The 13,825-nt window shown below is 40.2% G+C and overlaps 1 protein-coding gene across 2 annotated transcripts in view; it reads left to right on the top strand.

Annotated features, from left to right (window-relative positions):
- TSPAN18 (tetraspanin 18) overlaps positions 1-13,825 on the top strand; it is a 318,752-nt gene that overhangs the window by 253,354 nt on the left and 51,573 nt on the right. For both annotated transcript variants that reach the window (XM_053720236.1, XM_053720238.1), the window contains 2 exons: positions 4,006-4,090; positions 10,796-10,990. In XM_053720236.1, coding sequence (XP_053576211.1) covers positions 4,028-4,090; positions 10,796-10,990 — 258 coding nt within the window. In that variant the 5' untranslated portion in view covers positions 4,006-4,027. The remainder of the gene's footprint in view (positions 1-4,005; positions 4,091-10,795; positions 10,991-13,825) is intronic.

Genomic DNA, 13,825 nt, shown 5'->3' on the forward strand with positions numbered 1-13,825 from the left:
ATGGGCACTGTAATCGCCTATCTTCACTATCTATTTTGCCTCCACCTGGGGGGTTCAAGGTGGGCTTTGCCCCCTTTGTAAACCTCATTCTCCAAGGTTTATTTGGGGTGTATGCCAGAGGATCGGCGGTGCGCCCCCCAGACAGAGGCAAAACATATATTAAAATAGAAGACTCACCAGAAGTGACGTCAGATTGCAGTTTTCAATGAATTGCAGTTCTCAACAGAACTTACTTAAGATGGCGGGGACAATTGTGGGGTGGGGGAGGGAAGAGAGCTGTTTGGGAGGGGGGATGTGATGTGTCAGGTGGGAGGCTGATCTCTACACTAAAGCTAAAATTAACCCTTCAAGCTCCCTAATTAACCCCTTCACTGCTGGGCATAATACACATGTGGTGCGCAGCAGTATTTAGCAGCCTTCTAATTACCAAAAAGCCATGCCAAAGCGATATATGTCTGCTATTTCTGAACATAGGGGATCCCAGAGAAGCATTTACAACCATTTGTACCAAAATTGCACAAGCTGTTTGTAAATAATTTCAGGGACAAACCTAAAGTTTGTGAAATAAGTTTGTAAAAAGGTTTAACGATTTTTTTTTTTTATTTGATCGCATTTGGCGGTGAAATGGTGGCATGAAATATACCAAAATGGGCCTAGATCAATACTTTGGGTTGTCTACTAAATATATATATATATATATATATATATATATACACATGTCAAGGGATATTCAGGGATTCCTGACAGATAATCAGTGTTCCAATGTAACTATTGCTAATTTTGAAAAAAAAAAAAAAAAGGTTTGGAAATAGCAAAGTGCTACTTGTATTTATTACCCTATAACTTGCAAAGAACATGTAAACATTGGGTATTTATAAACTCAGAAAAACATTTAGAAACTATTTAGCATGGGTGTTTTTTGGTGGTTGTAAATATGTAACAGATTGTGGGGGTCAAAGTTAAAAAAAGTGTGTTTTTTTCCATTTTGTTCATCATATTTTATCATTTTTTTATAGTAAATTATAAGATATGATGAAAATAATGGTATATTTAGAAAGTCCATTTAATGGCAAGAAAAACTGTATACAATATGTGTGGGTACAGTAAATGAGTAAGAGGAAAATTACAGTTAAACACAAACACTGCAGAAATAGCCCTGGTCCCAAACGGTCAACAAATAGAAAAATGGTCTGGTCACGAAGGGGTTAAGGCACAGTGAGAGTAAAGACATGAAGCTATCACATGATTAACTCAATAAGAGTACAAGAGTACAGTATTAAATGTATGAAATGAATATTTTACATGTAAAAATAAGGAAGAAAAATGTAGAGCAGATAAATAAGGGAGACTGTAAAAAAGTTTCGGCAAATAAGGAAGATCCCTGGAGAGTTGACATTCTTATAGTACAGGAACATTTGTTTTGACAAACAAAAACTGTAGCAAAATTGTATTCTTCCCTTTTAGATGCAGCAAATAAAAAAATATTGTATGTCTCTTTAATTTGTAGCAGAGCATGTTTGACATTCTCTTGCATTATGTGAAGGATCCTAGGGGATTTGACAGCTTTTATGGTAATAGGGCCCACTGTGCCTAAAGTATATAGCTGTACCTCACTAATGAAGCCCGGCAGACTGAAACATACACCTGGGGTTTGCAATTAGACAATTTCTCATGAGAATTGTAATGTATTTCCCCCTCTATGCTGCCAAGGGATTCATATAAATTTGGTACATTTGCAACATTTTTAATATGTAACATTACAGAGCTGCTGTTATGTTGTGTGCCAATCTCTGGATATAAAAGTCTAAAAAGAAAAAGCTTTAAAGGGATAGAAAAGTCAAAATTGAAACGCACATGGGCGCATTTCAATATGAAATAAATGCATCTTTGCAATAATATGTATTACTGGTTTTCTGCGGCATACGCACATATGCTATGAGGGCTCATGCGCCAGTATTCAAACTCTATACCTTCTCAGAGAGCTGGCGACGGTGTGTATTGCTTCTGTGAAGACATCATTTTTGTATAATAGAAGCCACCACTGACTTTTTGAGAAGATGTAGAGTTTGAATACTTGCGCATGAGCCCTCATAGCATACGTGCGTATGCCGCAGAAAACCAGTAATACGTTTTACTAGAAGCATTTATGCTGATAAAAATATATTGCAAAGAAGATTTTATTTCATATTGAAATGCGCCCATGCACATTTCAATTTCTATCTATTCCTATTCAGGAAAACAAAGTTAAAGGAACATAAAAGTCCAAAAAGAGAATGTTCCAGTGATTAAGAGCTTTTCATTATTGCACTATTGGAATATAACTATGTGCCTAACCCAGTGATGGCTAACCTTGGCACTTTATATGTTTTGAAACTACATTTCCCATGATGCTTTGCCACTAATGGCTAACCTTGGCACCCTATATGTTTTGAAACTACATTTCCTATGATGCTTTGGCACTCTGCAGTATGGTTGAGCATCATAGAAAATGTAGTTCTGAAACATCAGGGGTGCCAAGATTAGCCATCACTGGACTAACCCCTGCACAAGGGGTAAACACATAGAGGAAAGTCTAGTCAAAATTAAACTTTCATGATTCAGATAGGGAATGTGATTTTAAAAGTTTCCAATTTACTTTCCAAATTTGCTTTGTCCTCTTAGTATTCTTTGTTGAAAGCTAAACCTAGGTAGGCTCATATGCTAATTTTTAAGCCCTTGAATTTTACCTCTTATCTCAGTGAGTTTTGACAGTTAGAGAGTGCTAGTTCATGTGTGTCATATAGATAACATTATGCTCACGCCCGTGGAGTTATTTATGAGTCAGCACTGATTGGCTAAAATGCAAGTCTGTAAAGAGAACTGAAATAAGGGGTCAGTCTGCAGAGGCATAGATACAAGGTAATCACAGAGGTAAAAAGTGTATTTATATAATGGTGTTGGTTATGCAAAACTGGGGAATGGGTAATAAAAGGATAATATTAACAATTCAAATTATGGAGTATACTGTCCCTTTAAAGTCAGCTCCAGAGCAGCAATGTACTACTATGGCTTAGCTGAACATATCTGGTAGACCAATGACAATGGACATATGAATGTAGCCACCAATCACCAGTTAGCTCCAAGTAGTGCACTGTTGTTCCTGAGCCTACCTAGGTTTGCTTTTCAACAAAGTATACCAAAATAAAGTACATTTCATAATAGAATTAAATTGCATGTTCTATCTGAACCCCAAAAGTTTGATTTTGACTTGTGAGTCCTCTTAAAGGAACAGTCTACACCAGAACTGTTATTCTTTAAAAATATAGATAATCTCTTTATTACCCATTCCCCAGTTTTACATAACCAACAATGTTATATTAATATACTTTTTACCTCTGTGATTACCTTGTATCTAAGCCTCTGTAGGCTGCTCCCTTGTTTCAGTTCTTTTGACAGACTTGCATTTCAGCCAGTCAGTGCTTACTCCTAGGTAACTTCACATGCGTGAGCTTAATTTTATCTATATGTGACACATGAATATACGCTGTCTAGTTGTGAAAAACTGTAAAATGCATTTGAATAAGAGGTGGCCATCTGGTGCTTAGAAATTAGCATATGAGCCTACCTAGGATAGCTTTCAACTAAGAATACCAAGAGAACACAGCAAATTTGATGATAAAAGTAAATTGGAAAATTGTTTAAAAGGACATGCCCTATCTGAACCATAAAAGTATAATTTTGACTAGACTGTCCCTTTAAATCATAACTCATGGTTGTAAAAAGGGGGAGCTTCAACATTTTATGAATTCTGCCATTTTTAATTTGTGATGTTGAGGCTTTTATTTATTTATTTATTTTTTTATTTAGAAACAGATTAGTTATATAAAAATGGGGTTATGGAATCTAGGCAAGTATATAGATCTTGTGTTTGTTTATGTATTTATTGACTCATTTGTTTATTTAGATGAATTAGCATGTTTATTTCAAGTTACCTCTTCTAACCTGTATATATTTTTCTGTTTTCAGTGAAATCCGCACATTTGTCAACATGGAAGGAGATAGTTTGAGCTGTGTCAAATACCTTATGTTTATTTTCAACTTTTTTATATTTGTAAGTATTTGTTTTTTTCTCTCTTCATTCTCCAAACTGAATGTTTACAAGCCTGAGATTATCTTTCTTTTCTTATACAATTACAATTTCTTGCTGCCCTCTCAGCAGCTAGAAGGTTAAAAAGACACAATAGTAATATAATTCTCAAATGTGTTTGTGTATTATATTATTGCACAAATGTTTACCTTTAATTTAACTCTAATTATATGTGTAGTGCTTGCCAAGGGTTAATATTCTGCAGCAAATGAGCTTCCGACCCAATCCTGTAAATCTATAATTCTGCTCCAAATTAGGATATGGACAGTAATTTGAAATGCCTGCCTTTCATGTGCTCACCATCTAACTCAGCACAGTATTTCCTTCTTAATATGAGGAGAGTCCACAGCATCATTCCTTACTGTTGGGAAATACTGAACCTGGAGGAGGCAAAAACACCCCAGCCAAAGGCTTAAATACTCCCCCTACTTCCCTCATATCCCAGTCATTCTCTGCCTTTCATCACAGGAGGTTGGCAGAAAAGTGTCAGATGATTCGGAGTAGTTCCTTATAATGGGTATCTACCCATTCGAAATGGGACTGGAGTTTTAAGTAGTCTTGTCAGCCTCTCAGTGAGAGCATTGACAAATGTTAGAGTCTGGAGATGCAGGGATACTGGGATAGTCTTTCTGCAAACCCATCCAGACTCGTATTAACAGTTACTAAGCAATCAGTGTTGACAAATTTCACTGCTTGCTTCCATCACTCAAGTTCATGTCAGGAGCGATACTACAAGACTGTCAAACTTGAGAGGCTGTGTTTCTGTTCCACGGCATAAATTCCTTTGAGATTGTTTCATTTTTTATACACATATGATAACGCAAGAAGACAGGGTCACAGTGTGGCTCCTTTTATCTGTATGGAATCAAGGGTTAATATCTCCGGAGGGGATTATTGAACAGGGGGGATTAATCACATAATTTTATTTTATTATGATTATGCTGCGACAAGGCTCAGACAGATGTTGGAACGTACAGGTTTTACTTTCATTTTTTGGAAGCTGCGCAGCCTGAAAGACTGGGCACACTTTTTTCCTATTATAGCAGGGGCAGTCCTGCATTGCGCACCACGTGACCATTTTTTCCCCCCTGACCGTGCGGTTTACCGGAGAAGAAGCAGTTTCTCTGTTTGGCCTGGGTCATAGGAGGGTGGTGAGTGCACCAGCCATTAGCAAGCTATGGAGGATTCTAATGCATTAGAGGGTACTCCCTCTTTACATAAGTCTTATACCTGTCTATATTGTCAAGAAGGCTGCAGTATACCCACCTGCTCAATTATGTTCCACATGCCTTGATGAAGTAATCATGTCAAAGAAAGTTAATATGTTTGATACCACTGAGCCATCCACTTCTGAGTAGTCTCCGTCCCGTGAGGTGTACACCCTACAGTCATCTCCTGATACACATGCAGCTTCCCGTAGCACTCCTAATCCTCCATCTGGAGTGGCCCTTTAACCGCCAGACTTTACTGAGCAGTTACAAACGGCAGTGTCTGCGGCCTTTAGTGCTTAACCTCGCCCTGCTAAGCAAAAGCAAAAGGTCAAATATTGCTATCCTTTTCAGGGGTCATCTACTAGCTTATTGGATTTATCTGATACCAGATTATCCGATGATGAGGGTGCTCTTTCTGGGTCGGAATCCGCTGCCTCTAAGCCTCCAGCTGCAGAGGAACCAGACTTTAGATTTTGGATTGAACATTTACACTTTCTGCTAAAGGAAGTTTTGGCTACTTTAGAGGTTCCAGAGCCTAAATTGCCTGAGGAACCTTTGATTCCTAAATTAGATAAGGTCTACCAGGACAGGGTTGTACCACAGACTTTCCAGGTTCCCGTAAAGATGGCGAACATTATTAAGAATGAATGGAAAATAATTGGTTCTTCATTTTCCCCCTTCTCCCTTTAAAAAATTGTTCCCGGTTCCGGACTCTCAATTGGAGTTGTGGGGTTCCATCCCCAAGGTGGATGGCGCTTTCTCCACACTTGCTAAACGCACTTCTATCCCGCTTGAGGATAGTTCATCATTTAAAGAACCCATGGATAAGAAAATAGAAACTCTGTTAAGAAATATGTTTCCAAAAGAAGTATTTTTCCAGCCACCAGTTAAACTTTAAAAAGACCTTTATTCATTTCTTACAGGGTCCATCATATCAACAACGTTTCAAACCTATGCCAGGTTCTTAATCATGTACCCAGAAGGTAAATAGGTGCTGTCTTTCACTATCACATTTATAAGAAATATGTTTCAACATACGGGATATTTGTTTCAACCGGCAGTGGCTGTTGCTGCGGTTCATGGAGCAGCTACCTACTGGTGCGACTCCTTATCTGAGTTGATCGAGGTGGAGGGTCCCCTCAACGTGATCCAAGAAAGTATCAAGGCCTTAAGGGTGAGTAATTCTTTTATTTATGATGCAAATATGCAAATTATTCACCTGAATGCCAAGGCTTCAGGTTTTTCTGTTCAAGTCTGTAGGGCACTCTGGCTGAAGTCCTGGTCTGCGGACATGACTTCGAAGTCAAGACTTCTTTCCCTCCCATTTATGGGAAAGATTCTATTTCGTCCAAGCCTGGACTCAATTATCTCTACAGTTACTGGAGGCAAAGGTGCCTTTTTACCGCAGGATAAGAAGAACAAACCTAAGGGACAAGGTCCTAATTTTCATTCCTTTCGTTTGGATAAATCCCAACATCAGCAGCCCTCCGCAAAACCCGAGCAATCCAAATGGGACTTGGAAGACGGCTCAGTCTGGGAATAAATCCAAGCAGAAAAAGAAGCCTGCCGAGACAGTCAGCATGAAGGGGGAACCCCCATCCGGCTCTGGATCTTGTAGGGGGCAGACTGTCACTCTTTTCGGAAGCTTGCTTTGGGGACATGCACGACTCGTGGGTCCTGGAGGTCATCACTCAGGGATACAGGATAGGTTTTAAATCTCATCCACCCAGGGGCAGATTCCTCTTGTCAAAAACGGTTTTCAAGGCCAGAAAAGAGAGAGACCTTTCTAGGGTGTGTGAGGGATCTCTCCTCCCTGGGAGTCATTGTCCCGGTACCTCTTGCAGAGAGAGGTCTTGGATGCTACTCAAACCTTTTTGTGGTCCCAAAGAAGGAGGGAACTTTCCGTATGATTCTGGACCTAAAGTGCTTAAACATATTTCTATCTATATTGCCTCGTTCAAGATGAAGACATTAAGGTCCATCCTTCCCTTAGTTCAGGAAGGACAGTTCATGAACACGATAGAGCTGAATGATGCTTACCTTCATGTTCCAATACACAAGGAACACTTCAAGTTCCTATGGTTTGCGTTCCTGGACCAGTACTTCCAGTTTATTGCACTTCCGTTTAGTATAGCTACTGCTCCAAGAGTTTTTACGAAGGTTCTAGGGGCTCTGCTTGCAGTGGCCAAAACCAAGGGTATAGCAGTAGCACCATACTTGGACGACATTCTGGTTCAAGCACCATCCTGTTGTCTGGCAGTAGACCATTCGAAAGCTCTTCTATTTCTTCTTCGATCTCATGGATGGAAGATATCTTATTCCCAATACCAGGGTGCAATTCCTGGGTACTATAATAGATTCCATATCCATGAGGATATTCCTTACAGACCAGAGATGTTACAAGCTAACTTCCACTTGTCTTGCCCTCCAGACCTCCTTAAGGCCCTCTATGGCTCGGTGGATGGAGGTGATTGGTCTCATGGTGTCCAGTATAGACATCATTTGTTTTGCCAGATTCCATCTCAGACCACTTCAGCTGTGCATGCTGAGACAGTGGAACGTCGATCATTCGGATCTGTGTCAACAGATTTCTCTGGACAACCGGTCAAGAGAATCGCTCTCCTGGTGGCTCTGTCCAGATCACCTATCCCACGGGACATCCTTCTTGAGACCATCCTTGGAGATTGTGACTACGGACGCTAGTCTCTCAGGATGGGGAGCTGTTTAGGGTGCCAGGAAGGCACAGGGCCTATGGACTCCTATCCCTCCTCCTGATCATTATTTTGGAACTTCGAGCAATCTTCAGTGCTCTGAAGGCTTGTCCTCTTCTGGGTTTCTCCCAGTTTATCAGCTTCCAAACAGTCAACATGACCTCGTGGCTTACATCAACCATCAGGGGGAATGAGGAGCTCCCTAGCAATGAGGGAAGTATCTCGGATTTTGGAGTGGGCGGAAGCCCACAACTGCTCGCTGTCAGCGATCCACATTCTGGGTGTAGACAACTGGGAAGCAGATTTCCTCAGCAGACAATCCTTTCATCCAGGGAAATGGTTTGCGGAGATTTGCAACCGATGGGGGATGCCGGAGATAGATCTCATTGCGTCCCGGTTCAATTCCAAGCTGCCGATATATGGGTCGCGGTCCAGGGATCCTCAGGTGGAGCTAATAGATGCATTAGCAGTGCCTTGGAGGTTCAATCTAATTTACATCTTTCCGCTGTTACCACTTCTCCCTTCGCGTAGTGGCCCGTATCAAGCAGAAGCAGGCATCGGTGATACTGATTGCTCCATCGTAGCCGTAAAGGATGTGGTTCGCGGACCTGGTGGGGATGTCCTCATCTCCTCCGTGGAAGTTACCTTGTCGCAGGGATCTGCTGGAACAGGGTTCTTTTGTTCATCAAAATCTAGATTCTCTGAGGCTGACTACATGGAGATTGAATGCTTAGTCTAGGCCAAGAGAGGTTTCTCTGAGAGGGTTATTGACGCACTGTCATTCAGGCTTGTAAGCATTTTACTCGTCACATCTATCATAAGGTGTGGAGAGCTTACTTATTCTGGTGTGAAGAGCGGGGTTTCGCCTGGCATAAGGTCAAGGCTACCAGGATTCTTTCCTTTCTCCAGGAGGGTCTGGAGAAGGGCCTTTCTGCCAGTTCCCTGAGGGGACAGATTTCGGCCCTTTCTGTTTTGCTGCACAAGAGACTCGCAGAGCTCCCTGACATGCAATCCTTTATTAAGGCTCTGATCAGGATCAGACCTGTGTTCAAATCTAATGCTCCACCTTGGAGTTTGAATCTTGTTCTTAAGTTTTTGCAGTGTGAGCCTATGCATTCGGTTGGCATTAAATTGTTGTCCTGGAAGGTTCTTTTTCTACTGGCTATTGTGTTAGCACGCAGAGTCTCTCAAATGGCTGCCTTGCAATGTGAGCCTCCTTATCTGGTGTTCCACACTGATAAGGCTGTCCTACATATCCTCTTGAGTTTTCTTCCTAAGGTGTTGTCTAATCGTAACATCAATCAGGAGATTGTGGTTTCTTCCTTGTGTCCTAATCCTTCTTCAAAGGAACGTTTACTTCATAATTTGGATGTGGTTCGAACTTTGAAGTTTTATCTTCAAGCTACTAAGGATTTTAGACAAAATTCTTCTTTGTTTGTTATCTACTCTGGGAAGCGTAAGGGTCTGACGGCTTCTTCGACTTCCTTGTCTTTTTGGTTGTTGAGTGTTATACGCTTTGCTTATGAGTCAGCGGGACAGAGACCTCCTCAGAGGATTACGGCTCATTCCACTAGAGTGGTGGCTTCCTCTTGGGCCTTTAAGAACGAGGATCATATTTGTAAGATGGCTACCTGGTCCTCCTTACATACTTTTTAAAAATTCTACAAATTTGACGTTTTTGCTTCGGCTGAAGCAGATTTTGGGAGAAAGGTTTTGCAGGCTGTGGTGCCCTCAGATTAGGGTCTGCCTTTCTTTTCTTAAAGGAACAGTAAACACCAGAATTTTTGTTGTTTAAAAAGGTAGATAATCCCTTTATTACCCATTCCCCAATTTTGCATAACCAACACAGTTATAATAATATACTTTTTACCTCTGTGATTACCTTGTATCTATGCCTCTGCGAACTGCCCCCTTATTTCAGTTCTTTTGGCAAATTGGTGCTGACTCCTAGGAGCTTCATGTGCCTGAGCTCAATGTTATCTATATGCAACACATGAACTAACTCCCTCTAGTGGTGAAAAACTGTCAAAATGCTTTCAGATTAGAGGCAGTCTTCAAGGTCTAAGAAATTAGCACATGAACCTCCTAGATTTAGATTTCAACTAAGAATACCAAGAGAACAAAGCAAAATTAGTAATAAAAGTAAATTGCAAAGTTGATTAAAATTACATGCCCTATTTAAATTCTGAAAGTTTTTTTTTACTTTTACTGTCCCTTTAACCCCTCCCGTTATCATTCAGTGTCCTCTAGAGCTTGGGTATAGTTTTCCCAACAGTAAGGAATGATACTGTGGACTCTCCTCATATTAAGAAGGAAAACATAAATTATGCTTACCTGATAATTTCATTTCCTTCTGTATGAGGAGAGTCCACAGCCTCTGATGGGCAGACCAAAATTTATTTTCTCTTCCGGCACCATTTATACCCTGATATTTCTCCTACTGTTCCTTGTTCCCTTGGCAGAATGACTGGGATATGAGGGAAGTAGGGGGAGTATTTAAGCCTTTGGCCGGGGGTGTCTTTGCCTCCTCCTGGTGGCCAGCTTCAGTATTTCCCAACAGTAAGGAATGATGCCATGGACTCTCCTCATACAGAAAGAAATAAAATTATTATCAGGTAAGCATAATTTATGTTTTTATTATTGCACTATTAAGTCCCTTTAATTTCTTTAATACTATTTTCTTTCATGTTTGCATTTAATAGAAAACTGTTACCAACTCCTGTGTTTTTTTCTTGTTTTCACGTCAGCTTGGAGGCGCTTGCCTGCTTGGCCTTGGTGTGTGGGTCATTGTTGACCCCACCGGATTTCGGGAAGTAATTGCTGCTAATCCAGTCCTGTTCATGGGCGCCTATTTAGTGCTAGCAATGGGGGCTATGCTGTTCCTGCTTGGGTTCCTGGGCTGCTGTGGAGCAATCCGTGAAAACAAGTGCCTGCTTCTGTTTGTAAGTATCAGATCTGTATATATGTCTGGGACCAGGCACATCTGTGTTCTACACCATCTAATAATGTCTATACGAACATATATTTTATAGTTAAAGGGGCAGTCTACAATAGATTTTTTTTATATTTATTCACTTTTTACCGCTGTGATTAACTTGTATCTAAGCCTCTTCTGACAGCCCCCTGATCCTATGACTTTTTATTTAATATCTATTGAGTTGCATTTAGTACTGTGTTGTGCTAACTCTTAAATAATTCTTCGGGTGTGAACACAATGTTATCTATATGGTCCACATGTACTAGCAGTCTCCTGTTGTGAAAAGCTAATATCAACTGATTCTGAAAATCAGATTTTCCAATTACTCAAATTTGAAGATGGGGCGGGGGGGGGGGGTATGGAGGAAGGAAAGAGGAAGATAATATTCTTGAGTTTCCTTAGTTATTTAAATTGCTTCTGTTGAAATACTATGTAACTAATATACTTCCTGTGAGTTTTACTCAATTTTTCCCAGAATTTTATTCCATCTAGGCATTTTTCTGTAACAGATGGGAGACCACATTTTGTTTGAATATTTATTGCTTTAATTTCCCTTTATGTGTTATAAACCCACAAAAGCAGTTAAACACACAACTAAAGTCCCACTAGGGAGCTACAACGCATTTTACCTTCAGAGCAGGGAATGGCCACTAAGTTAATTAGGGGCTGGTATACACATGTAGCCTCCAATAACTGTCTGTGCGCTGGCCAGGAATTGCAGTGTGTTAAGGCTTCTGAGCTATGTGTTTAAAGGGTTATTAAACCCAAAACTTTTCTTTTGTGATTCAGACAAAGCATATTATTTTTTTTAAGTTTCCAATTTACTTCTATGATCAAATTCGCTTTGTTCCCATGGTATTCTTTGTTGAAGAGATACCTAGGTAGTCATCTAGAGCAGTGATTTTTAACCTTTTTTTTGCCGTGGCACACTTTTTTACATTAAAAAATCCTGTGGCACACCACCATCCCAAAATTTAAAAAAAATCACACATTGTAGCCTAATACAGCATATATATATATATACATACACACAAACACACACATACTGTATGTATTGTGCTGTTATGCCATGCCTTCTACAAACTACCCCTGCACTGGGAGTAAAAAACAAGCAAAGTTTAAAAAATATGTCACACTGTTGTCAGTCTGCCGTGGCACACCTGAGGATCTCTCACGGCACACTAGTGTGCCACGGCACACTGGTTGAAAAACACTGATCTAGAGCACTACATTGCAGGAAATAGTACTGCCCTCTAGTGCCATTGGAAATTGGATCACATTTTAGCAAAACTGCTGCCATATAGTGATCCAGAAATGGGCCGGCTCCTAAGCATACATCCCTGCTTTCCAAGAAAAGATACCAAGAGAACAAAGAAAACATAAGAGAAGTAAATTAGAAAGTTGTTTAAAATCGCCTGCTTTATCTGAGTCATGAAATAATTTTTTGGGGTTTTATATCCCTTTTAAGGACATAAAACCCAAACAACATTTCTTTCATGATTCAAAGTTACTTTGCTCTTGATATCCTTAGTTGAAAAGCAGGTAGGATGGTGTAGAAGTGTGCACATGACTGGAGCAATTTATGGCAGCAGTTTTACAACTTTGTTATACATTTGCAAGAACACAGGTAGCAGCAGTGTTTCCTGTTATGTACTCCTCCAGAATTACAAAAGAAAAGATTTCTGTTTCGTGTCCCTTTAACTATTTGGGTTTGTAAACACATCTTCAAAATTCTGTTACTTAAGACCTATATGAGGCCATACTCTGCCTTTATTCTACTCCACCCCCCATCACATTCTAAGCTCTTCCCATATGCAACATGCAGAGAGCTCCTGTTGCTTGTACCTGGCCCATGTCCAGCTTTGTTTCCTATGTATATTTTTCTAGCTATGTTTGCACATTTGTGACATTTAAGAATTTTCAGTTGTTCCTAGAGAAGTGCAAATTTTGGTTTACTTTTAATATTTTTTCCCCAAAGAGAGCAAGCATTCTACTCTTCATACAAAAAGAATGGTCACCAGTAGTTAGGCAAATACTATAGCTGGGGATATATAGCCTATGCTTCTTAAAATATAGGTCAGGACCCTCCGGGGGGGGGGGGGGGTCACTTACAAATTTTCAGGGGTCCCCACAAGATTTGATAATGTACTGTGCACAGGGAGACAGGAGTGCAGGGGGGGTCACTGGTACAAAGTTAGGCGAAGATGTAATTACTAACCGAACAGCAGTAGTGAAGCAATTAGGCATAGGAAGTTGCTGTTGGCCTTCACATGGAAAATTATTGCAGATAAAATTCTTTGTATTAATGTCATGGGACACCCTGGCTGTGTGAGTATGTGTTATGTGAGCATGTGAGGGTGTGTGTATGTGTGAGTGTATGTGAGTGTCTGTATGTGTGATTGTGTGTGTGAGTGTGTGTATGTGTGAGTGATTGTGTGTATGTGTGATTGTGTGTATGAGTGAGTGATTGTGTGTGACTGTGTGTATGTGTGAGTTTTATGTGAGTTTGTGTATGTGTGATTGTGTGTATGAGTGAGTGATTGTGTGTGAGTGTGTGTATGTGTGAGTTTTATGTGAGTTTGTGTATGTGTGAGTGATTGTGTGTATGATTGTGTGTATGTGTGAGTGTGTATATGTATGTGTTTGTATGAATGAGCGAATGTGTGTGTATGTATGAGGGAATATGTATGTATGTATGAATGAGTGTGTATGTGTGTGTATGTATGTATGAGTGTGTATGTGTGTATATATGAGTTAATGTATGAATGTGTGTATGTATAAGTGTGTATATGAGTGTGTG

This window comes from Bombina bombina, chromosome 7 (genome assembly GCF_027579735.1).
Source record: "Bombina bombina isolate aBomBom1 chromosome 7, aBomBom1.pri, whole genome shotgun sequence".
NCBI lineage: Eukaryota > Metazoa > Chordata > Amphibia > Anura > Bombinatoridae > Bombina > Bombina bombina.